The sequence below is a fragment of the Eucyclogobius newberryi genome, unplaced genomic scaffold, assembly GCF_026437365.1.
Source record: "Eucyclogobius newberryi isolate DKJ021-1_F unplaced genomic scaffold, fEucNew1.0.hap1 SCAF_16, whole genome shotgun sequence".
NCBI lineage: Eukaryota > Metazoa > Chordata > Actinopteri > Gobiiformes > Gobiidae > Eucyclogobius > Eucyclogobius newberryi.
Window position 1 is genome coordinate 8,135,988 of NW_027315790.1, and position 24,959 is coordinate 8,160,946.

General features: G+C 40.1%; 1 protein-coding gene across 1 annotated transcript; it reads left to right on the forward strand.

The window, feature by feature from the left end:
- The first annotated feature begins 7,151 nt into the window (after positions 1-7,151).
- On the forward strand, positions 7,152-22,427 carry pkib (protein kinase (cAMP-dependent, catalytic) inhibitor beta). The gene is made up of 3 exons (XM_072447096.1): positions 7,152-7,284; positions 20,748-20,899; positions 21,867-22,427. Exons 2-3 carry the CDS (start codon positions 20,758-20,760, stop codon positions 21,947-21,949), a joined length of 225 nt encoding a protein of 74 aa, XP_072303197.1. The 5' UTR covers positions 7,152-7,284; positions 20,748-20,757; the 3' UTR covers positions 21,950-22,427.
- Positions 22,428-24,959: the final 2,532 nt, after the last annotated feature.

Sequence of the window (24,959 nt, forward strand, 5' to 3'; positions counted from 1 at the left end):
GTCTTTTCAACTGACAACAATCACACCTTTGGGTTTCAATAACAGCAACACTTTCTGAAGCTTCACTTTAGTTTATTTATACTGACAGAGAAGAGGTTGAACTTTGTGTAAACCAGGTGAACAAATCTGACGGTTAAACAGTGAACTCTGACCTGACTCAGCTCAGTTCAAACACAAAAAATGAAAACGTAAATGCACTCTGGATATATAGATGTATGTATATTTTATTATTTAGCATATTCCCCTTGTAAAATGTTTTTTCTGAAGGAAAAACACTATATTTAATGCTAGGGATGTCTTAAAAATGTAATTTGGTAAAACTTTTTATATATATACAATTTTATATGACACGTTTTTAATATTTTTTCTTTAAGAATGTTAGCGCTTCACTTAAATTTTAATTCTGATGTAATGGCACATTTCACAGAAATAGCTGCATAAACTTGATTTCAACAGTTGAAACACTGACTAAAAGCTTACTTCCAAGCCTCCCCTCCTCCACCTCACGCCTTTCCAACAATGCTGGAGTTTCCATGGCAGCTGGAGCATGTTAAGCTTCAGGATAACCATAAAAAGAAGAGGAAGGGGGAAAAAAAGACGAGGAAGACAGAAAGACTGGAAGTAATCGTACAGTCTAAAAATAGCTCTTCACCAATAATCTGCTGCATTTTTTATTCAGCTCAAAGTTCTGGTGTTTGTCATGGTAATGCTGTTAGTACCAGAGTGTGTGTCCGTGTGTGCGTGTGTAATGCCTGATTGACACAGTGGTAACTGCTCAGAGCTTAATGCAGTGTATTGACTTCTACAAAGCTCGATCGATGGCAAACTGCAAATGGTCTCGTGTGTGGCCGACTCAGGCATTTGTAAACGTCTGAGGGACAATGTTGTGATCATTATTTCTGAATTGATCTAACTGTTCACTGTGTGTTGGAAAGGGGCCATACTTTGTATTGGTTGTGCAACTTGTCAACTATGGCTGCAGCTAACAATTATTTTAAAAGTCGACGAGTCAGCGTTGACTTTGTAAATGTCTAAAGTTCTCTCAGTCCAGTCCCTGGCAGTTGGTTCCATCCTTGTCCTTCATTTCCTTTTTATTGATTTATTGCTGAAGCCACAGAACTTTCCACAGGTATCCAGCTATTGTTTCTAATGTTGGGGTTTTACATCCAAGATACTACATCATTTTAAAGTCAAATAGAATGTCTGTGTTGAAGACAGTCCCCAGTGCCTTACGCCAGGTGGTTGCGGTTTGGGACCCTATGATGAACGCCAGGCAGAGTAAAGGCCAACACACACCAGAACACTTTGCCGTGCAGCATCTATTTATGCACAAAATGACCACGAGCCTTGATTGGAACTTGTTGAATTGGGACGTGGTGCCTGGAAACACGTGTCTCTCCTTTCGTTAATCATTTGCTGATAAAATACTATTTGAAGCACTGCAAGAGTTCTTTTAAAGCCTTTTAAGAATCGTGATGTGCTGCGTTTAGTGTTGACGCATGTTTTGAAATGATCCCTTAAATGATCCCTTAATAGGGCGCACTGGTTTTAAGTACTAAGTCTTGTTGTTCCCACGTTGGTCCTGAACCGCACTGGTGTTGGAGCCAGTGTACACCCGTCGTCATTGATGTCTGGCCAGTATTTATGAATAACAGGACAGTCCTAAAACACATGATACTGAGCCACAGTTTCTCCTACCACCAGTTTTTCCCTGTGAGTAAAGAGCACTTTGACATGGAGTTATAAAATACACTGATACATTTTCAATAGAAAATGTGGTGTCTATAATCTGGAATACTCATAAACCATGATTTTTGGGTGAGGTTTTCAGTTTTGTTCTCCCCCCAACTATAATTGTACAAATAATTGTAATTGTGACATCCCTATTTGTAATGTGTGTTTTCAGATCAAACATTGAGTCACAGTAAAATACATTTCAGGACATAATAAGCATTGTTTTCATGAACAAAGTGATGTTTTTGTTTGCAGAGGACGGTTCAGAGCTAGTGTTTTGATAATCATATTGTTGTCTGAACACATGCATTTTTTTTAAACAAAGGCAATGGCAGTATGAAATCAAAATGTCAAAGTTTAAGATATTCCTTGATAAAACAATTTGTTCATAGATATTTTCATTGTAGAAGCCTTTAGTCACCGCATGTCAACCTTTTATTAGGTTAAAAAGTCTCGATGCACAATAGAACTAATAGTTTCATTCACGACTAAAATATTCATTTTTTGCAGCCCTGACTTTGTTACTTAATCAGTTGCAGACTTAGTGTCTTTGATCAGCTCTATTTCAGCCAAATGGTCAGTGTTTTGCCAGAGTGAATATTGTGACCTGTTGCAGAACGTTGCTCTGACTTTCAATGATTATTTATATTTATTTCTCTCTCTAAAACATGTTGCTGCGACATTTCTCACCTCTGGCGTCTGTTGAATGTGTTTGTGGGCCGTAAACACACAGAGTATTCAACCCGCCCCTTTGTTCCTGCTGGTTCTGTTTTTGCCTCTGTCCATGGTGCTGAAAGCCTTCTATTCACATAGCAGCATAAAAGCAAACTGTGGCTGTGTATTTAGTTTCTGAAGAGCGGATGGACATTATTAGCATCATTATTAGCATCAAGGGCTGTGTGAGCTGTTGGACGGGGCATTATGCGCCGTGAGATGTTCAAGTGCAGTGTAGTACTTGGTCGAGTAGAGTTAAACAGTATGACGGCGACAAAAGTCAGTTTGAATAGTTATTCACAAATTGATATCGCTCATGTTATTTAAAGATCAACGAAAGCTTTAAATTAATAGAAGGCTTTTTCTGGTTAAAATCAAGGACCCTTTCTGGATAAATAAAGGTGAATACGATAAGTAATTAAATGTATAAAAATGCGCTCCACTGAGCTAAAAAAAAAAAAAGAAAAAAAGCTACAATTGATTGTGGCGTGCCTGTTGTTGAGGCTCTTTACAAATGCAGACATTTAAACTGAGCTTTTCAAATCCTAAGTGACCACTCTGGTCACTCTGACAGTGCCATGTTCAGTTTTCAGAAGATATTTCTCAATTTATCTGAGCTATTAGCTAAAAACTTCCTTCCACTGGCCATTACAGACTTGAACAATGCCCTATGAACTTTGATCTAAACATTTATTTTAATCACTTAATCTTTAATAGCTTTCTTTTAGTGTTTATAACATGTTCATTGCTTTATGTTTTACTGTAGGAAAGATTCAGTTGTAGTCATCTGGACTACAACTGATGACTACAACTGAATCTTTTTCTACAATTGAACACTCCTGGGCAAATGAGGGATTACACCGACATCTTTCTTATGTTTTACTGTTCACTTTGAGCTTTTTGCACACATTTTCTAAGATAACTAAAGGCACTGCTTTTGGCTCTGTTATTCAAGTTAGACTGAGCTTTATTTTAACACAATCTGACTATAAAGAACTTGACTTGGTTGAAACAGGTGAGCTGTTTGTGCGGTTAAACCGGTCCTGTTGTTCAAAGTAAGCTAACAAGCATTGAATAGCATTCGTCAGTGGCTGCCCACGAGTCCGAATGTTCATTAGTCCGAATGTTCATTAGTCCGAAGGTTCACTAGTCCGAAGGTTCACTAGTCCGAAGGTTCACTAGTCCGAAGGTTCACTAGTCCGAAGGTTCACTAGTCCGAAGGTTCACTAGTCCGAAGGTTCACTAGTCCGAAGGTTCAGTAGTCCGAAGGTTCAGTAGTCCGAAGGTTCACTAGTCCGAAGGTTCACGGGCACGAAATAGCATAGCAGTTTCGGCCGCCGCGCTGTGGCAAAATAGACACTTCGGTCTTCAAAAGCTGAATTTCCTTTTTGACTACCAATCCTACGGTGATCGGATCACACGTATTTCTATACTTATGATCAAATGAAGGCATAGAACGGAGAATTCGGATCACGCATATTTCTTATGATCAAATGAAGGCATTCGAGATGTTCCCTTGTTATTTTTATATACACAGTACAACTTGCGGTGCCACCTAGGGATGCGTACCGCTACGACGGACCGGATCTGGACTTGTAAAAACGTTTCGGTTCAGGTCCAAAAAACCGAAACCCCGGTGATTCGGTTCTGGACTCATATAAAATTTTGCACTCAAATACTATATCCTTTTTGTTCTAGAATCTAGACTATCTTAAACCTTCCATTGATCGTGAAATTCACGCTGGAAAACACGTAAACACTGCCATGCGCCGCTGTCAATAGCGCACACGGACCCTAATTAGCGACGCACGCGTCTTCCGGGCATAAGTGAAGCCGGCGAAATAAGTTTAAAGATGCGAGAGACGGGAGCGCCTCGTACGTGTCGAGCTGCGCGGAACCGTGTATCCACATGTGAACACTGAAGCCGGTGAGATCGCTGGCTTCATCTGAACTGTTTTAAACTGGGGTGCGATGTTGTGATTGTTTATGGATTGCGTGCGTCGTCGCGTGTTAAAGGGGCGGGGTCAGCGTGGTCTTGTCTGGGTGTAAATATGAATGAAATAACTTAAGTGTTATGTTGTGGTGTGATGTATTTGGCATTAAGTAAATACTAAGTCAAAGTAATATTGCTTAATTGCTGCATTCATTAATTGGAGTTTATATTTTGCAATAGTATTTTGTATTTGTATTCTACAGTTGTTAAATATGGTCTGGTGTTTAATGCTGCTAATATGATGTATTATTTTGATTTGTTGTGTAAAATATTTTCATATTCTACTTTTGATACTGCTAAGTTAATTGCTTTATAGTGATTCAAGTTGACTCTTACGCTAGTTTTTGTAACTCTGTTATTTTACACTGACTTAATTATTTACACTGGTGTTTTGTCTGTTTGAAGGTTTTTACCTGACTTTTGATACCAAAGGATCTGCAAAATTAAAGATGGAAATGTGTCTAAATGCAAACATTGTATCAGATGAAACAGCTGCTTTGACCCTTGACCCAGACTGACCCTGTCAACAATACTCAACATGCTCTTGTTGTTGAGTTGAGTCTTGAGTTGTTTCTCAAGTAAAACACATGAATGTGTGTTAACTGTTAAGCTATAGTTTAGCTTCTGTTAAAAACAGTGAATAAACCAGGCAAGTTGAGTTTATTTCAATCTGCAGTTAAGCCTTGTGTTTGATAATCGTCCTTGTTCAAGTGTCTTCAACTTAATTTAGCGAAGTAGCTTGTGTTACGCTGTTGTAACATTATGCAAAAATGGCATGGTTTAGGTCCGGACTCATTAGGTCCGGACCTGAACCTAAACCTCTGGATTCGAATCCGGACTTGAACCTGAACGTGGGTTTAGGTATGCATCCCTAGTGCCACTTGTGAGCAGCTGGTACACTAAACGTTGTGACGAGCCCCAGTGCGTGTCTTCGTGCTTCGTGCGCATTTTACAGACTGACTACACACCGATGCCGTCCATGCACCTTCACTTTAGCCCTATGAGGAACTTTCGGACTAGCGAACCTTCGGACTAGCGAACCTTCGGACTAGCGAACCTTCGGACTAGCGAACCTTCGGACCAGCGAACCTTCGGACCAGCGACCCTTCGGACCAGCGACCCTTCGGACCAGCGACCCTTCGGACCAGCGACCCTTCGGACCAGCGACCCTTCGGACCAGTGAACCTTCGGACCAGTGAACCTTCGAACCTTTAAAACCTTGGGACTTGTGAACCTTCGGACTCGTGGGGGGTAACCCATTCGTCAACAGTTTTTCACTTGTCACACTCACCTTTTTATTGACAATCAAAACACCTAAACAGGACCATGAGCTCAGGGTTAGCCTCGAGTGATATTAACATCTATAAACTTAGTGGGTCGTGGTTGCCACTAGAGCTTGGAATTGTCATAAATCATAGAATTTCTGTTAGTCAAATGTTAAAACAATGCAGATTTGGTGCATTTGGTGATGCTGAATTACTTAACGTTCATTAAAACATTTAGTGTGATAAATGTATTTACAGTAGTGACCCAGCAGTTCAGATTCAAATTCATCCAGAGGTAAATCCCTATTTCTGCTTTTTGTGTCACTAGAACGCTGAATATTTGGATGTTTGGATGTCAAACTTAACAGTATGTGCATTGCGTTACCATGGTTACCGTTGAACTTCATAGATATAAATGGTGTTCCCTCCATCATTATGTCATTGTCAAGTATCCATAAGGCTGGTAAAAATGTCAAAATGTATACTGTATTGGAGGTTATGATTTAAAGGTGCACTAGGAAACCTTTCTGGTAACAGGTTTCCACCTGTTCGAAGGTGTAATGGATTTGCTTGGAAAGCTAATGCTAACTTTTACTGGCACTGGCTAGCTCACTGTCTTTCAAAGCTAATGCTAACTTTTATTAAAACGTATAGTAATGTTTGTAGAAAAAGGTTCAGTTTTAGAAAAAAACAAGAGTCATTCTCTATCTGCGAATTTAGACCGGAAACTCAGATATTTATCCTATTCTGTGGTATGTGGATGTAACGTATGTGTAAAGTAAATGCTAACTTTTATTGGCAATGGCTAGCTCACTGTCTCTCAAAGCTAATGCTAACTTTTATTAAAATGTAAATGTTGAGTTAAGACTACCTTATTGTTTTCAAGCGTAGTTATCAATCAGTTTAATGTTTTAATTTATTTTATTTGAATTTAACAAAATTAGCATTAGCATTGAGGCACATAGTCTTCCCTTTCTCCGGTGAAGTATTTTCCTCATTTGTAAAGTCTTTAACGTTGTCAGTGACACCCACCCACTGCTCGCTGTCCACTGCCTGACCTTTAAGTATTTATTTATTTCAGCACGACTCGGGGAAACTCCATAGAGATTTAATTAGACAGGAAGTAGTGACGCGCCTTGTGCACAGAGCCCAATAATACCTTGAAAAACATATATTCTTACTGCGAGCGCGGCCGTCTCTCCGCAGATCTGACCTGTAACTTGGTCTAGTGGTGTCATCTGCTTGTCCCCATGGAGATAATGCCATATTGAGAAATATTTGAAGCAGAAAAGCTAGCACACCTTTAACCATTTCCGTTGGCAGTTATATCTGTTTGTATGGACCGAACAGTTTCTTTGATTCCGGGTGAAAGTGAAACATGTGAAGAAGCTTTTGTGACTGATGTCCTCGTCTCATCAGGGATTCTGTTGTGTTCTTTCAGGTGGTGAGCTTGAACGCAGATAACTGATCTTCAGCTTAACAAAGAAGTGCTGTATAATGGTTTCAAGTGGACTGCTGAGGCCAACGCTATAGGCTCTGAAGCTGCGCAAGCCCAAGTCATCTGAGGACAGTCCAGAGGTAACACACTGCAACAGCACACAACAAGCTTTATTTAAAGGTGCACTTGGTCACTTTTCTGGTATGTGATTCGCCACCTGCTCTTCTGTCTCCATGTCATCATGCTTTGACACTCTACATTTCTGACTGGAGCAAAGGTTTCAGTGGAACATAATGTGATTTCGAAATGATGAATGCCACCGAAAATTTAAAATACAGGAGGTTTTGTCAAAGTAAAAGCACTCAGCCACATGTGAGTGACGTCAGATTTAAACACATTTATCATTGGACTTTTACATGATTTGTTTATTTGATGGGAGATTATGACATGTGGTCAAAATCCAGATTATTAGGATTATTGAACAAATACTTACAGAAATGATGAGCCCACACATTCCTCATTTTATTTTATTATTATGAGTAGCTCAAATACAATTTCAAAGTAACAAAATTGAATATGTTGACTATGGTCTACTTCCATTTACCTCCCGTCGCCTCCATTCAGATTTGAAAATGGTGACAATCAATAGTAAACTGTGTCTGTCCGGCATGAACTGCATTGGGTGTTTTTATTGCTCAAAAATACATTGAAAAACATGTGTGATTTTTGGGAGCAAAGTCACCTCTCCATAGAACTGACCGTTTACTTTGTCTGCGTCTCTCCATGGAGATAGATATGCTTAATGCTGTACAGTGAAACATTCAGGCAAAGCAATGACAGAAAAGATGAGTCATAAATGATAGTATTTGTCATTCGGTCTGGAACACTTTTCTGCCAATAGGACAATTCTAGCAACATTTGGAGCCACAACCTTCGGGTGTGTTCAGGCCGAGGAGTCGAAGGGGGCTGCTTTATCTGTGGTGGGTCGGATCTGCTGCATGTCCCGTTCAAGTGTCCCACGCGTCAGAGGCCAGAGTTGCAAGAAGCTGAAATCTGCTTCTGTCACAATTCGCAGCGCCTTAAGCAATCAGGAGCTTCTTCCGAGCAGTGAGAAGCACACCGGATCTAGTCTAAATTAGATCCAGTTCCAGATAAAGGCGTGCTGTGTGATTCTGATGCCATGTCTGTGTCAATGATAAACAAGAAAAACTTCTTCTTCTAACCCTTTTTTTGTTTTGTTTTTTTTACTGTGGATTTACATTTGGCATCTTGTCATTTTTTTGCACATGTTCTCATAAATCTAAAAGATGGACAGAGCCAGGTTTAAATGTCCTGCTTCATTTTGGACATATTAGATACAAAAACGTGTACAGAGGGGATTTTTTTATATCTTAGAACACTAGATATTGGAGTAAACTAGATTTGACTGAGAATTGACATAAAAATTCAAATGTTGCCTCATTTTTTAGTGTAATGTCATCCCCTGCTAACAATGACATAATTTGTAACCCAGATTCTCATTGCGTTCATTTACTTTCTCTCTATGATCTCTATAAACAATAAAAACAACAAACAACAACAACACACCAGGCAAAAACTGCAATGTCATGTTTTTTTTAGTCACAAGTGTCCAGCCCAGACTTGCCCTCCTCTGTCATTTCGCCTCAGTAACAGCGCTTGACCCGAGCTCTTCCGTACCTGCTTGTGTACCGTCCCCTTGGTGAAGAAAAGCCACCCCACACACTTGTTGGCGGAGAAGGATCTGGGTCAGTTTTCTTGACTGGATAATCCCATCTACCGGTATCTGTGTTGTGGGATTAGGGACAAAAATAGAGCCGTTCGACTGATGGGGCGCTGGTCATTCACTTTAAAGCCCAGACAGGGATTAATCCAAGTTATCAAACATATGTTCTAATTGTGGACAGAGCCAGGCGAGCGGAGCTAATGACACTGTGGTGGAGCCGCAGGTCTAATTGTGTTATAGGGCAGGGAGTTCTTCTTTTTATACAGTGCATGCATGTTTGAGTCATATTCATTGTGCTGCAGTCAACGTTGTTTTTAAGCTTTCAAAAGAGCCATGGCATGCTCAGCTTCTCCGACCAGAGGCTTCGTAACATGTTGGGCAAAGTCAAATACTGAATCCAAAACGCTTCTTTGTAGATATTTCCCCTGTTTGGCTAAACAATTTACTAGTTTAAGTTAGAAATGAGTCCACTGGAAGAATGAATCCGGCTTCCAACGGCCAGAAAAAGAGCAAGGTTGTGTTGTAATGTTTTTTTTTTGTCCTTAGCCAATCAGAGACCGGCCTGATGTCATGTGATCCAGTTAAATCTGCCTAGTAACAGATGACTCACTGGTCTGAGGCTGAAAATGGCCTTAAAATACAGCCAAATAATAAAAAAATACTGATATTAATAAGCATAATTTATAATATATTGACTTGTATTGGAAACTTGTATTTAAAGGCATAAAAATACAGTTATAAGATGGAAATGACTGCAAAGCTATTGAGAAGAGATACAAAAGAAACATGATCAAAAGTAGTAATTCAAAAACACTGACTGCTTGGATTTTTTTTTTTACTTTTGATGATGTAAAGTACTTGATTCTACTTTAGAAGGTGATGTTTAACAAGCATAAAAAGTAAAACCAATATACTTTTGTTCCAGTGTAAACTGTTAATCTGCAAATGTCCGCAACATTGACTGACCCCGGCTGACCTGAATCTGTAATTATGTGGATTAACATTGTAAACTGTCACTTCCACCGAAAGTCGTTGTTTTGTCCCTGTGGAGCGGTTTAAAAAAAGCTTTGGAGCCTGAAGCCAAAAACAAACAGTGCACCTGCCAATTCCTCATTAGAGCGCCATTGTCTGAGCGCAGCCCCCGGTTCAGCCCGTTCAGCCCGTTCAGACCGTTCAGAGCATCAGACCTGGTTCAGTCCGTTCAGATCCGGTTCAGCCAGTTCAGACCTGGTTCAGATGTAGTTCAGACCTGGTTCAGATGTAGTTCAGACCTGGTTCACACCCGGTTCAGACCCGGTTCAGACCCGGTTCAGACCCGGTTCAGACCCAGTTCACACCCGGTTCACACCCGGTTCAGACCCGGTTCAGACCCAGACCCGACCTGCCTCTGTCGTACTAAATAAATGTGAGGAGTTTGCCAAACACAAAGCACAGTAAATGTTTGATGCATTTATTGCAGTGATTAATGATGATTACTAAGTTTTTTAGTGTCATTTTGTCAGAAATATAATTCATTACATTGAATCAGGCCAAGGTGTATGGGATATAAATAAACATAATATTGCAGTTGTATTTTTGGAGATATGCAAATTGGAATATTTAGCATGTTAGTATGTCAAAAGGCTACATAAAGAACTAATTAAAAGCACAAGTTTATTTTTTTCACATTTAGTACAATACTTGACCCTCAACATCTACAAGCAGTTTTTTTTCAACCCTTTCAGATAATAAAAATAATAAACATAAAAACAGACACACATTAACTAAACATCAGAAGAAACTAAATCACGGCACATTTACATTAAAATAAAAGTCCCATTTAGTCCAAAGTCTGTCAAATTTGTCCATTTCCAATTTAATTCCGAACATAATTTTTTTTAATTTGTCTGTCTGTCACGATGTCAGTGATGATCATGATGTCACGATGATCTTTGGAGAGGTTTGTGTCAGCCATTTCTTTGTGACGGCCTTTTTTACAGCTGCCAAAAGTATTTTCCAAATGTATCCATCTATTGTGTCCATGGCAGGGAGTTTGAGGCCCAAATACACAGTTCTGAAGTGCATCATTAACTGGACACGCCCAGAACAAGTGACAGTGTTTTTTCTCCTGGGGCCACAGTTTCTCCAACAGTCTGCATTTCCCTGTGAATAATGAGCACTTTGTCTTGGAGTTATGAAAAAACTCCTCCACTGCATACATTACATACAGTACATGCATTTTCCACTGTTCATCTAAACAAGATGACCTCTTTCCCATTTGTTTTTAATATATTCAGAAGAGTAGCGGTCCAGTTTATTGATGCATTGATGTAATTTTGATATTACTTCTTTTGAAAGTTCTGATTTATAAGCCTTGATATAAATTTCAGTCAGAGGGTTATAATGACCAGTGCTTTGTTTAATTTCTTGGTTATTATAAATCCTTTTAAAAGTCCTGTTTCTCAAAGGATTCTTTCAACATATCAAAGCTTTTCATGTGTTTATCTTTTACAATCTGGTGAAAAACGTTTATATCTTTTGTTAACAGGCAGTTATGATCACATTTCTATAGTGTCTGAATACTGCCAGTGCGATAATCCCAATCCAAATAAATCAGACCAATCACAGAGCAGCAGTGATTTGGGCAGAAGACAACGTTTTCTGTGCTTTTCTCTCAACTGGATTTAACGAAAGCTCAGTTTCTTGTTTCGACCAATCAGCGTGCAGTATTTGTCTGAACGTCCCGTCCCGCCTTTTCAGACTGACAGTAGATTAAAGGTGCCGTCTGTAGATTTAAAGGGGCCGTCTGTCATTTTTCTGATCAGTTTCTGGTTTATGTGTGCATCTGTTAGGTTTTGTTAGGTACTTTGATACTCTGAGTGAAGTCCCCTCTCCACAGACCTGACCTGTTACCCTGGATTATAGCACGCACAGTACATCCACATCTGCCGTCACAGTGTGGTCCTCAAACAAACATCAATATTCACCTTCACACGCATAACAAGGACAGGAGAGCATCTACTTTTGGATTGCTCAAGGATGTGGCAGTCATGTGCTGACCTTTTGACCCCTACATGAAAGGCATTGAAGCTTGTCAGACTTATCAGGCAGTGCATTCAGCAGAGCAAGCATGAATAAGTAATGATGGAATGAATTATTAGCAATGCTTGTGTGTATTTGTAGTGATGTTATGTTTGAGTTATGTAACCTTGGCTATTCAAGACAAGTTTACTCATTAAATTATAGATTGTCTTGACTGCCGTGGCAACAAACGCACTTTGAGATGGTCTGGCTGTTCACATGCTGGGCAGAAACACTAAAAGCTAGATGAGAAGAAGATTAAGTTTCATAAGGATGTTTTTTCCTTCATAATTACAGGTGCTGGCTAATGTCAAGTGGAAGTGCTATGACTGCAAAACAAGACGTGAGCCTCAGTCGCAGGATGACACAGGATTTCACCCTGTGGAGACAAATACAGAAGGAAGCATTTAGCAAGCTTATTACATGGGTTATTTGGAGCTCAGACCCGGTAGAAGACATTGTAATTATGGGCATATAGATGTCTCCCCTCAGGGTGTGGAGACTGGTGCTGGTAGATATGAGGAAGAGGGAAGAGTGAATGAGGAGGAGGAGGATGTAGGGAATGCAGAGGAGGTGAAGGGGAGGAGGTGGGTCGCAGCACAGACTGAAGCGGTCGAGCCAACAGCATGAGGGTTTAAATGGAGCTGTGCGCCGATTGGGAGCAGAGGAGGTGCGCCGTGCCGTGGGGAGGAGTAACTCGTTGATTGAGGCTGGAGAGCGGGTGAGCCCTGGTGTAGCAGTGGACGAAGATTGGGTGGAGTTAGGTCTTCCAGGCTGAATTTACGCTGGCTCCATTTCTCAAACATGCAGGAATCTATCCAAATACAACTGAGTAAATTAATGATGAGGAAACACTGTTGTAAGAATCTGTCTCCTTTTTAATATTGAAACATTAAGTTCAAGTACATAGACTTTTAATAGTACTGCGCTATCATACTGTGTCTCCTACATTGCTGAGTTGAAAATTACAATCTCAGTATTTCATTATGGTCCATGCTGTTGTCACGGACATTTGACCAAGGCAGTACTGGGCAGTACCAGGCGGGGCGCTCTGCGTGAGGAGGAGCTTGTGCCATCAAACCCGCTCCTCACTGTGCTCTTGTCTTACCTGAGCGACTCGAGGCTCTGTGCCAATCCAGTGGCCACGCCCTTTTCCCCTCTCTCATATCACCATAGCACACGTGCATCAGTGAACTGCTTTATTACACATTACACAGCGACCAGAAGGACAAAGCCATCTAAACGTCTGTGTCCCAGAAGAAGACAGAACTGTTTCCTATGTTGGTTCAGTTTCCTTCATAATGCGCACCAAGCGGCTGTGATGTCACCAGGAGCTGTTTATCTGTGTTTTGGCTCTAAATATTTTAAATACTCGTATCAGTTAAGTGCAAGTGGCAGCGGTTCTCAAACTGTGGGGGACACAGAGTTTAAAGTGCCTATGACGGGTCGGACAACTCCATCCATCCATCCATCCATTTTCTACCGCTTGTTCCCTTTCGGGGTCGCGGGTGACTGGAGCCTATCCCAGTCACTTAACTAAAATGCAGTTAAGATAAATATATTTAGAATTTAGCTGAAAATGATATATTTTCAATTTTTGTAGCTTTATAATTTCACTTCCTGTTTGTAATTAGTGACATCACACTAGAAAAACACTAATCTAATGTCACATTTTTTTTTTTTTTTTTTTGACAAAATAAAAATATACGAGTGCAACTTTATTTTATTGAATTGATGTTTACAGAGTCAAAACAGTTGTTTCTTTGTGTAAATTATTTGTAAACTTTGACTGGAAAGAGTGTCCCTGGTGTGATATCACTTCCTGTCATTTTCCACAGACTTCAACGTATTCTCCAAAAACAGTAATTTAAGTACACCAAATAGAAAAATCTGTCATACGTCCTTTAACCTCAGTATAATGGCTATATTTATGTGTATATTAGGAACATCATATGAAGCCTAAATGGTCTTAATCAGATGAAACTTGGGCGGTCTTTTTATAAAATACAGTGGAAAACAAGTTCTATGATCAGCGGAAAATACACTGTAACTTACAATAGTATGAAAATTGGAAAAAACCTTCTTGAGCTTCAGCTTTGATTCCTAGCCCACCTGGATCCTTGACTCAGTTTAGTTTACAGCGGTGGGCTAACACACACTGCAGCCCGAAACAATCCATGATCTCAATGATGAAGGAGCTGCGGAGGCTCTGACATTTACTCCACTTAATGTGATTAAAGCTTTTTGACTACCACAAATCATACAAATGACAGCACATTTTAATCGTGCTGCAATTACTTCTCATTACATCTACATTAAGCTAATGCGGCTGACAATTTTATATTCCATTTACTATTTTTATATTGAGGGAAACTGACTCATTTGTGCATGTGATTCGCGGCACTTACACTATTACATAATATTATTACCATTTGAGTGATTCGAGCGATCCGTACACTCTGACCCTCTGTTATGTAAGAATCTGTTTGTCATATGTTGCGGCGGGAGCTAATCTTCTCTCACTGACTATAAAGAGCTAGGATAACGTTGGGGGAAGATGTTAGCCGGTTTCAGTTGTACCTTCTGTCAGTTTTGAGTCGTTTTGGATGCTAGATTCTTGCACCGCTGAAGTTTAAATGTATTTTATAGTCTTTAGAGATGTAAAGTTTGTGTTCTGTGTTGGTTGTTTTAAGAACTGAATATCACACTATCAATGAGCAACTATTAGCAATTAGCGATTAGCCAGTTTTGTCGATTTGATACATTTTGGTTCTCATTTATTAAAAAAAGAAGAAAAAAAAGTTCCATGGTTATTGTGTTCATTAGAAACATATATTAAACACCTATGCTATTAATTTGAAACATAACAGTTCAATAACTTGCAGCATGACTGCTGTAAATGTGTCTAAATGTTATGAATCATGAGTTCAATGATTTACAGCTCAGAACTTTTAACCTGTGGAACACTTTTTATCATTTATATATTTGTATATTTTTGATATGAGCTGCTGGGAGAAATACACTCGGACCTTTCCATTTAGTGCATTTCTTGTCTTTTCCTCCTAACGCTGGCTCTCATGTCTGTTTGTGGTGTCACTCGTCTCCACAGCAGCGACAGCCCTGAAGCTCCTGCCACAGTCACCTGCTCTTAACACACACAACCCTCTCCTATTTTACATCACTCATGTTATTTTATAGTACAAATGAATCGCTTTCGGAGTAAAACCTTTGAAATAATATCTGGAAAAAAAGATTGCAAAATGTGAGTCGACTTACACGCGCCTTCATTTAATGACATATAAAGCCAAAAGTGGTTCTAGTAGTAGTAGTAGTAGTAGTTCATATTTTTCTCATTTCTTGGTCTGTGTTCTTCGTGAACTTGCGAAGGACGCAGCAGCTTAACCTTTTCCTTTCTAACTTAAACATAAAACAATACAGAGCGTATCGAGCGGACACACGCATTGAATCGTGATACACATCGAACGATTCAATATTGTATCGAATATTGTTACATCCCTAGCGACCATTGACCTTTTGTAAACAGTCTGTTGCCTATTGTTGTATCATTCTGATCACAAATACTCTGACACAGAAGATTACAGCTTTGTTGTCGGTGTGTCTGAAGTTTCATCATCAGCTCTCACTCTAAAGTCTGACTCTGACATGAAGTCGATCTGCAGCCGCTGTGATCAGGCTTTGCTCGCTGATCGGTTCAAAATATTGCTGTTGAATTCTGCGTCTTTCATTCTTCATCCCTATTGGCTTTGAACGGGAACGCCTGCTGGTTTGGCAATTCATCTAAAACATTTGGGCTTCTGGATTAAACATGAATACATTTAGTATATATTTACATTTAGCACAAAACAGCGCCAACACTACTCTTTAATTCATCAAAAGCTGTTGAATTGGCACCTGTAAACAAGAAACGGAAACCCAAACGTAAATGCAGTTAAATGTGGGACTGCTCAGACAACACCATATGTCCATGTGGTTGGATTGTATTAAGCAGAGTCACACATTGGTGCTGTGTGTGCGTGTGCGTGTGCGTGTGTGTCTCATGAGCTCACTGACTTAGCTACAATAGCACTCCAGGCTAACAGATGGCCCTTTCTCCCCTGATCCAGATCTTCTTTATTTGACCAAAGTCCACTTTCACTCCCCCGTCTCGCCTTTGTGCAGAGTGTCTGAAGGGAAAGAGCTGGTGTCGGAACATTCTAGGGCCGTTCGCTCGCACATGAAAGGGAAGCTAAGAATAGGTTGTGTTCACGTGACTTCTCAACTCTGACTGTTTAAACTGAGCTGAGACAGGTCAGAGTTCTCAAGTAGAATTCACCGTTTAACTGTCAGATCTGTTGACCTGGTGTTGACCACATGAAACAAAAACTGGCACAAAGTTCCACGTCTTTTCAATCTGTATAATTAAACAAAGTGACCTCAGAAAGTGGTGCAATGATTCAAAAACATGATTGTGTTTATATTTTTTATTTAATTGATATGCTTTTGGGGAATTTGTATTTTTATATTAATTTGAGGATGTATTATGATTTTTCATGGGTTCATACGGCATATTAACCTTACTGTACTGGTTACTTGTTGAGTTGTTTTCAGTACAGCACATTTGATCAGCGCACAAAAAGGGAGCGAGAGACGTAAAAGAAAATCACAGCGCTGCTGTGCCGTGCCAGCGTGTTTTAGCAAGGAAAACAGCAGAAAACATCTCAAATCTAAATCTTAAAGTGCCTATGACCGGTTGGATGAATCATTGAACTAAAATGCAGTTATTTATATATTTGCTAAAAAATATATAAAAACTTTATCACAGAATAGCTATTTTTTTTAGGTTTATAATTTCACTTCCTGATTGTAATTGATCACACTACCCAGGAAATTACCCAGCAAACACTGGGCAAATTCTCATCTAATGTCATGTTTGTTTTAAATTTGATTAATAAAAAAATATATGAGGCACCTTTATTTAGTTGAATCAATCTTCGAAGAGTCAACAAAGTTGTTTCTTTTGTGTAAATTCTGCATAAACTTTGACTAGAATGAGTGTCCCTGGTGTGATGTCACTTCCTGTAATTTTTTACAGATTTGTCAACTTTTCTCCACAATTACCTGCTCGATTGGTGTAAAACTATCACGTATATGTACAGTGGGTATAAATACACCAAATACAGTCAAAATTAGAAAATCGTAAAAAACCTGTCATAGGCCCTTTAACTGTAACCTGCCACGGCCTTGAGAGACTGTGAGATCAAGATTTAAGGGTTACGGTTGTTGTCAAGTTTATGCAAATCCTAAACTAATAATGACACGCTTGAATATTCGTGGATTTCTTTCAAAAACTGTAAATCTCACACAGAGTTACAGTCGCCCTTGTCCAGCAGCTGAGATTATGGCATCATCAAAACTTCTAGAACGTGAATGCAATAATCTGATCTTTGTGCTAACGTCGATGTTTTTAGAATGAGGCAGAATATTTTGTTGTTTGTGGAGGAAATGATGCTGCTCCAAAAACTGCTGCCTTTGCACTTTGCACTCGCTAAGTTAGAAGATTAAATAATGGCGCCGCTCTGTGGATGAGTGGATAGCACATATGCCAGGCCCAGGCCGCAGCGTTGTGAGTTTGATTCTTGCTTTGACAGTTTGCTGAATGTCCTTCCCACTCTCATCCCATCCCCTGTTCACGCTACACTGTCCTGTCTAATAATACTAATAATAACCAAATGGCCAAAAAATCCTTAAAAATAAAATTAAAAAAAGAAAGAAAACATTGAATGTAACTTGTAATTTTTAGTTTATTTCATTGTGTTTCATTGGCTGTCTTGACGTTGTTTGCTTGCTCTCTGTGTCATGTTTAATATTTTGTGTTTAGGTGCAGGGCCGGCCCAAGCCTTCAGGGGGCCCTAAGCGAAAACATATTTGGGGGGCCCCTCACCACGTCATCAGAATCAGTTTTATTGCCATTGTCGGTAAACAATTCACATATGGGAACTTTCTTCAACGCAAACAAAGCACCAAAACTCCAGGGCATCCGTTTGCCAGTTAATTTATTCTCAACACCTCACAAGCTCAAATATTGATAACTTAAATCCCACAATGCAACTTGGTATTCCGCTGACATCACCTCTACTCCCTGTACAAATAACACACATCCCAGATATGTTTTTGGGTGTATTTGTGGGCGTTAAGGGTCTACAGCCACATTAGCAGTTTAAATTAATGAACAGGGGGGGTCTGGGGGCTCTCCCCCAGAGCTTTTCAGACCTCTTTGGGTCTTCTGCTGCATTTTAATGTGGTCCAGCCGGCTAAAGTAAGAGTAAAATGTTGAGGTTGTAATGCTATAAAATGATGATGTGATGAAACTGTGCCAGGAGAAAGTGACTAAAGCCAGTTATTAATACATTAGTGTACTTAATTACTCAATACAATATTGGCTATGAAAATAATTATGATCAAATTGATTAATTTTAACTGAAAATGTAAAATTAATAGTTATCCTTACTAATTTATCTTTTACAGCTCCCAACTGTTCCTTCTTGCCAAAGTGACAAAACAAGTTATATTAAATTAAACAAATGGCATAAGCATTGCTTGATTAACAATTAACACTGATAAAACAGTGCAAACATGTTATTCCCAGAGAATGAACAGAACAAGAAGTGAAGGTCCAAACCTCGCTATAGTGAAGAGACTGCGTTTCTGCAACTTTGCCACTTTTGTATAAAAATATATAGTATTATTCTATAACAGACGCAATCATAATATGTCTGGTTATTTTTCACTATCAATTTATTATAATTTATAACAAATAGTCTAATGATGCTTTTTAAATAAATTGAAATGTTTTATTGCTCTATCAAAAGTTAATTACAATATAAATGTTTGTTCTGATCAGAACATCACACACTGGACTCCTGCATGAAACAATGCTGCGATGTGATTGGCTGATGGACCTTACGCGCATAAACCTTTACGTTCCTCTTATTGCACTTTAAGAAGTAAAACAGACATCACGAGTCACGATTGATCTCACACATGGTGATGTGAGAGAGAGGGGACGCACACTCAAACCTGCTCATCTCTAACTGAGGCTGCACAGGGGCCCGGGACAGGGGCCCGGGACAGGGGCCGCACACTGTTCACTCCAAAGTCTCACATCAGAGGTTCTGGATGAGACGGCGCTCGTCCGGACCGGATCTCCGCCTCTTAGTGACCCGGGGCATAGAGGCCCCTCACCGGCCTCACCTGTAGCTCACACTCCCGGGCTGGTGTAAATGTGAAGCTTATTATCTTTCATTCAGACATATTATTATGCGCGGGGCAGAGCTCTCCTCGCCTCCAGCCTGAGCGAACTAACGTGACAGAATCGTGTTGTTTCAAACAGCAGCATTAACCGTCTCTTTGTAAGATAAGTTCAATACCTGGAGAGTGTTGTTGAGTTTGCAGTTTCTTTACATCGTCAAGAAGTTTCTTCTTTCGTTTTTCGGCATCGGGGGGATATATTCCTCTGGACATAAGGGCCACGCAGGGACCACGTTGTGTTGTGTTTATGTTTTGCTCTCGAGCTCCTCGCGCACAATGAAGTTGACCAATCAGCGCAGGTTTGGTGTCTCGGTTGCCAGATTGTCATTACAAATAAATGCGGTTTGTGTGTTATATGTTACCGCTGTGTGCGCTGCCGCGCCAGCAGCGCTACTACACTAGTGGCGCACGCTGCGCTTGCACTTCTCATAAGACGGGTTGCCAGATTGGGGGCCCTACTAACGCCTCGGGGCCCTACGCGGCTGCTTAGTTCGCTTATAGGCTGGGCTGGCCCTGTTTAGGTGTCTATATTTTAAAAACTGGTAGAAGAAAAGAGAAACTAATTGTGATTTGAGTTTAATTCATTTTGCAGCGCTAATTGAGATTGAGATCAGACTTTGGAGGTAGAAATGTGACATGTTTTAATCTGCTTCTTTCCAGAAATTCATATTTAAAGCTATATGTGTTTTTTTGTTTTGTATTATGTCATATCCCAGCCCCATTGCATGTTTACTTCATTGCCAAAAATTGCCCCCAAAAAATGCACTTCAAGCAGCTATTGTTTTAACCCTATTAAAACCCCCCCCCCCCCGCTCCGTCGCCGTGGCAACAGACTGGCTGTATGCGTACGTGTGACAGGGGATGTAATTCTGCCTGTCACCAGCGGAGCCCCGGCAGCCATCCCCAGATGCAGGTTGCTAGGGAAACCAGACAGACAAATATGCCTCTGCTTCAATGACAAACCCTTTTCTTTCTCTGGGCAAACACTGGAGCAAAGCAGAGGCATGTTTCAGGTTCAGGTTTGTGATCCAAGTGCTTTGGTATTCTGTTATGTACAGAATGTGCAGTGGTGATTAAACAGGACTAGAACGGGACTAGAACTAGAGGGGGACTAGAGGGGGACTAGGAACACGACTATGAACACGTCCTTAACACCTGGTAGCGACAAACACAATTCAATTTCACGGTAAAACACGGTCAAATCATTCCCCCAATTTTGTTTCTAGTTTGTTTTAAGGTTCCTGTGAATCATTTCCCATGAGACAAGTTTGAGCTGCAACATGATGAAAAAACAAAACTTGCAAAATGTGAAATATGGCTTTTACAAATTTCTAATATGAGGCAAGTCGTTTTAAATATGCAGTCAACTGACAATCTGCTGCGGCATATGGGAAAAGACTTGGTAACAATTTGAGTATTTTAATTACAAATGACAATATAGGTCTATCATGAACAAAAATATAATATAATATAATAATCATTCTTTCACAGGTGATCGGAGATGACGGAAGTGGAGCCCGTTTTGGACTTTGCGACTTCGGGCCGATCGGGGAGGAGGAACGCCCTGCCCGACATTCTGGGCTCGCCCGCAGGAGTCAACCCGGGCGACCTGCCGCTCAAACTGGGCGAAATGTCCCTCCAAGGTACAACCACATGCAGCCGCCCGTCATGCAGTCCTGTGCTCTTTACACTGCTGCGCCGCGGTAGAAGCTCTGACCTGGGGAAATGTGTGTTATGGAATTATTAAATGTCTTTTAGAGAATTACAGAGATCAGCCATATAATTAAAAAGTATAATTCAAGTATGATTTAGATGCAATTTATTTAGAAAACATTAGTTATGTTTGCCTCTGCCTCTGGACCTACTGCCAACATGGAGATGCTCTCTGCTCCTCCCCTCAGTGGGACTTAATAACATCAGCCGGCCCAGGGACGACAGGTGGAAATTAGCATTTGAGCTACACCATGGTACCAAGTATCTCTCCTGATAAGGTTCGTGTATATTGTGTCCTGTCCCTGTCTCAATAAATAAACTAACTTAACTTGCTAGAAAACTACTTCTTTCCTAATATAAAATTGCCAGGAGCTTATTGTGTCACTTTACCAACATGACCTTCTCCTGATGGCTGTGGCACCAGAGAAGGAAAAAGGAAATATAAAATACAGTACAGTAGAAAATGCCCTGGTCATCTTGTTGCAACGCTGACACAAACAAACACATCATTTACTTTTGTCATTCAGTCTCATTCACAAAGCACAGACATGCCTGGACTGTTTTATCTTTCTCTTTCATTCCACAAAGTAACTCAATAGAAACATGCTTCGTCATGATTGTACCGGCCATTGTCATTTAGACCCTGACACTGTGCTGCTGCCCACTGTCCACACACACACACACACACACACTCACTCACTCACTCACTCAAGTTCTACAAACATGTCCTGATGCGCACGTGATTCTTGTATTCGTTTAGTGTTAATAACCCTAGATGTGCTCCCAGGCAACCCAGACTTTCTCTCACTAATCCCATGTGTAACCTTACCATAAACGCACATAACTTTTTTACCTTTTTAATCGCACGGTGCCCTCTTCCTCCTCTTGTCTGCGCAGATGGACCGGGAGGAGCTCAATCCCCGGCATCGGAGGAGGCGACCGTCCCGGCGGAGAGCGCCCAGGCCAAGGACGGATCGTAGTCCCCGGCCCTCCCTCCCACCGGACACTCCACTTTTTTCCTCGGGTTCTCCTCTCCTGAGAAGCTCTGCCTACAGGCGACGGGCCGTTCTGTGACGCTCTCGCTGCCCCCCCGACGCTGGAGAGTTTAGACACTAAGAGCCCTGAGCCGGCAAGACCCCGGAAAAACGGCTACTCTCGCCTTCTTGCCACTTTGTCTGGGACTCGATGCAACAACAGATTGTGCAATGAACTATTTTTCTATTATTTAAGAACTGGTCAAAGCTGCAGCGTGTACCGACTTTCCCCAGTGTGTCGTTCCAATATGTGACGTGACTAACTATGCTTTTACAGTACGGCCTCTAGTGGCGTTTTCAACCAGCTACCACTAAAACTATGACACTATGTTGGAAGTAACTGTGCATTGTTTATCCTGTTTTGTACGACCTGACTGTTGCCGTCTTTAAAACCAGGGATTTTATGAATTTAGTCATAACTGAAGATGAGTGCACATCTTGAGACATTCCTTTCATTAAATATTCCACTGCCAGTCGCAAGTCTATTTTAAAGTGCGTATGACAGGTTTGGACCAGGTGTTGTAAATATGGATGATAGTTTTAGTTTGAGAAAAAAAAAGGTCAAAAATCTGTTAAAAATGTGCCATGTTCTAAAACGTATCGATGACATCACCTAAACATCAGAAATAAATAAATAAATAAAAGTTTTGGCTTTGTGATTCGCCAATTTGTGTCACAACTGAATTTGCAAAGTCTGCGCTGCCCAGCTGCTTCTGCGCAAACACACAAACGTTAGTCACCACGGCAACGCATAGTCTACCTGGACAAACAACATCTAATAAACTAAAAATCGGTATAGTTTACTCTTTGAACGTGCTTATTTTAAGTTGAGCAAAACACATTTAAGTGCTAAAAAGCCTGAGAAAAAAAACAGTGCAGCGAAACATCAAGGTAATATTTAATGTTTTACAGGATTACGCTTTTTTTTTTTTTTTTTCATTTTACCCGTCTAATTAAAATTTTTATGAAACTTTCTTAGCAAACTCTATTGAACTTGAGTGGCACGCTAAGTTTAAAGCTGACTATTGTTGTCACTTTGATCAAGGTCAGGGATTTACACAAGAGTGGCATAACAAAATATGACTTTCTTTGTTAAACATTGAATGCTGAAAGAAGTGGTCAAGCAGTGACTGAGGCGTTGTAAAAAGTGACTGAGACTGTTGTAAAAAGGCTTCTGGGTAATAGAGGCGTGGTCCTGCTCACGTTATCATATGAACTCAATTTATGTCCTTTTTTTTACTTAAGAATTTTGAAACTAGTTTTAGAATACAGATAACATTTTAACCATTTGCGGTGAAATTATAGTTATGCTAATGACTAGCATGATTGGAGCAAATTTGGTAAATTACTTAAATTGGGGAATGCCAAGTTCAATCATCTTGCAACAAATACATTTTTTCAACCTTTAAACCTTCATCCAATATAGGTGTTTTCACAGATTTTTATATGTAAAATTATCATTTCTTTCATTTGTCATCTTAGATGCGTTTTTGCCCAGTGAAAATCGCGGTTGCTAGGTAACAGTCAAGGAATTATCCAAGGGGATGTCATGATGTACAATCAGGAAGTAAAATATGTAAAATGTAAACCTAAACTGCCAAACTGGAATGAAATGTGTAACATTTGAGCAAAATTGTTCCTGCTTTTCTGTAAAGTGAGAAGTCTGACCTGACATAGGCACTTTAAAGGTCCCACAGTGTGTTTTTTACAATGTTATAATGTTGTATTGTCAAACACATGCAGTCGTGTTTTGTTTAATTTACACCAGTTTGACTCTTCATTCTTTTGGCTTTCTCCATCATCAGAGCTCCAAATGGTCCCCCACCACCTGGTGATGTCATCAGGTGATGAACCAGGAAGTGCTGCTCTGTATTTGGAAAGTCCACACACACACACAGTCACACACACAGTCACACACACAGTCACACACAGTCACACACACAGTCACACACAGTCACACGTACATATATTCACACACACGTTCAGTGCTCTCGTTGCATTCATTACACTGCAAAACCACTTCATGCTAGCAGCTCTTTGTCGCTTTAACCTCACATCTCATTATGATAATAATTGCCAGCAGGTGGAGTCATTGCGCCCTCTGCTGGTGTTTCACCCATGTCAAAATCAGGAATGGGTTACTCTCCATACACATTTTTTTAAGTTAAATACAACATTTAAAAAGACCCAAGGTAAGGAGACCCAACAAAACTTTAATTTAATTCCTTAAACCTTTTATAATATAAGACCTTTAATATCAGTTTTCCAAATTATAAGAAAAAAAGCCTTGTGGTTTACAGTTGTGGTGTCATTGTGTGAAGTACTGTTATCCACTCCGGGTTACGGAGACATCGCCTCAACGGTTCAAACGCTTGCAAACATTTTTGTACTCACATTTGCAAATCATTCAGAAGAAACGGAAGAAGCTTTCGTCACAAAATGTAATTTTGCAAAAGTACATGACGACGATGACGGTGCACATCAACAAGGCCAAATTTTGTCTAGTGTAAATATGCTCTGTCGTGCTCAAACCCTTGTGTTTTACAGTGGCTAATATGTCTGTTCAGAGTGTTATTTCACAATGCAAGTCATGGCTGCCCAAATGACCTGCTTGAAAATGGCAGGTCACTGTTACGGAGGTGAGAGGATGTTTTTTAGTGAATTCTAATGTAAGTGGTGCGTACATCTTACTTAGCTGGATCGAATCCCTCTTGTTGATTCCATCTGGTGGTGGTAAATTGACATAATAAACTGGAGCTTTATACACACTGATGTCAAATGCGTTTTTTATTAGTAATTAATATGTTCTGTTACATTAGACTGTGAGGGAACACAATCATCACTAACTTATGGGAAAAGGCATAAATGCTTCATCATTACTTCCCCCAGCAGAGTTGCTCCAAGGGCAGCATAGCTGGGAAACTAGTTTTTTATATAAAATAAAGTATTTAACCTG

Excerpts from the sequence above, each read along its gene's own strand:
- pkib (XM_072447096.1), top strand. The coding sequence starts at position 20,758 with ATGACGGAAGTGGAGCCCGTTTTGGACTTTGCGACTTCGGGCCGATCG. Across the intron at positions 20,900-21,866 it reads GGGCGAAATGTCCCTCCAAG|ATGGACCGGGAGGAGCTCAA; the intron begins GTACAACCACAT and ends TTGTCTGCGCAG.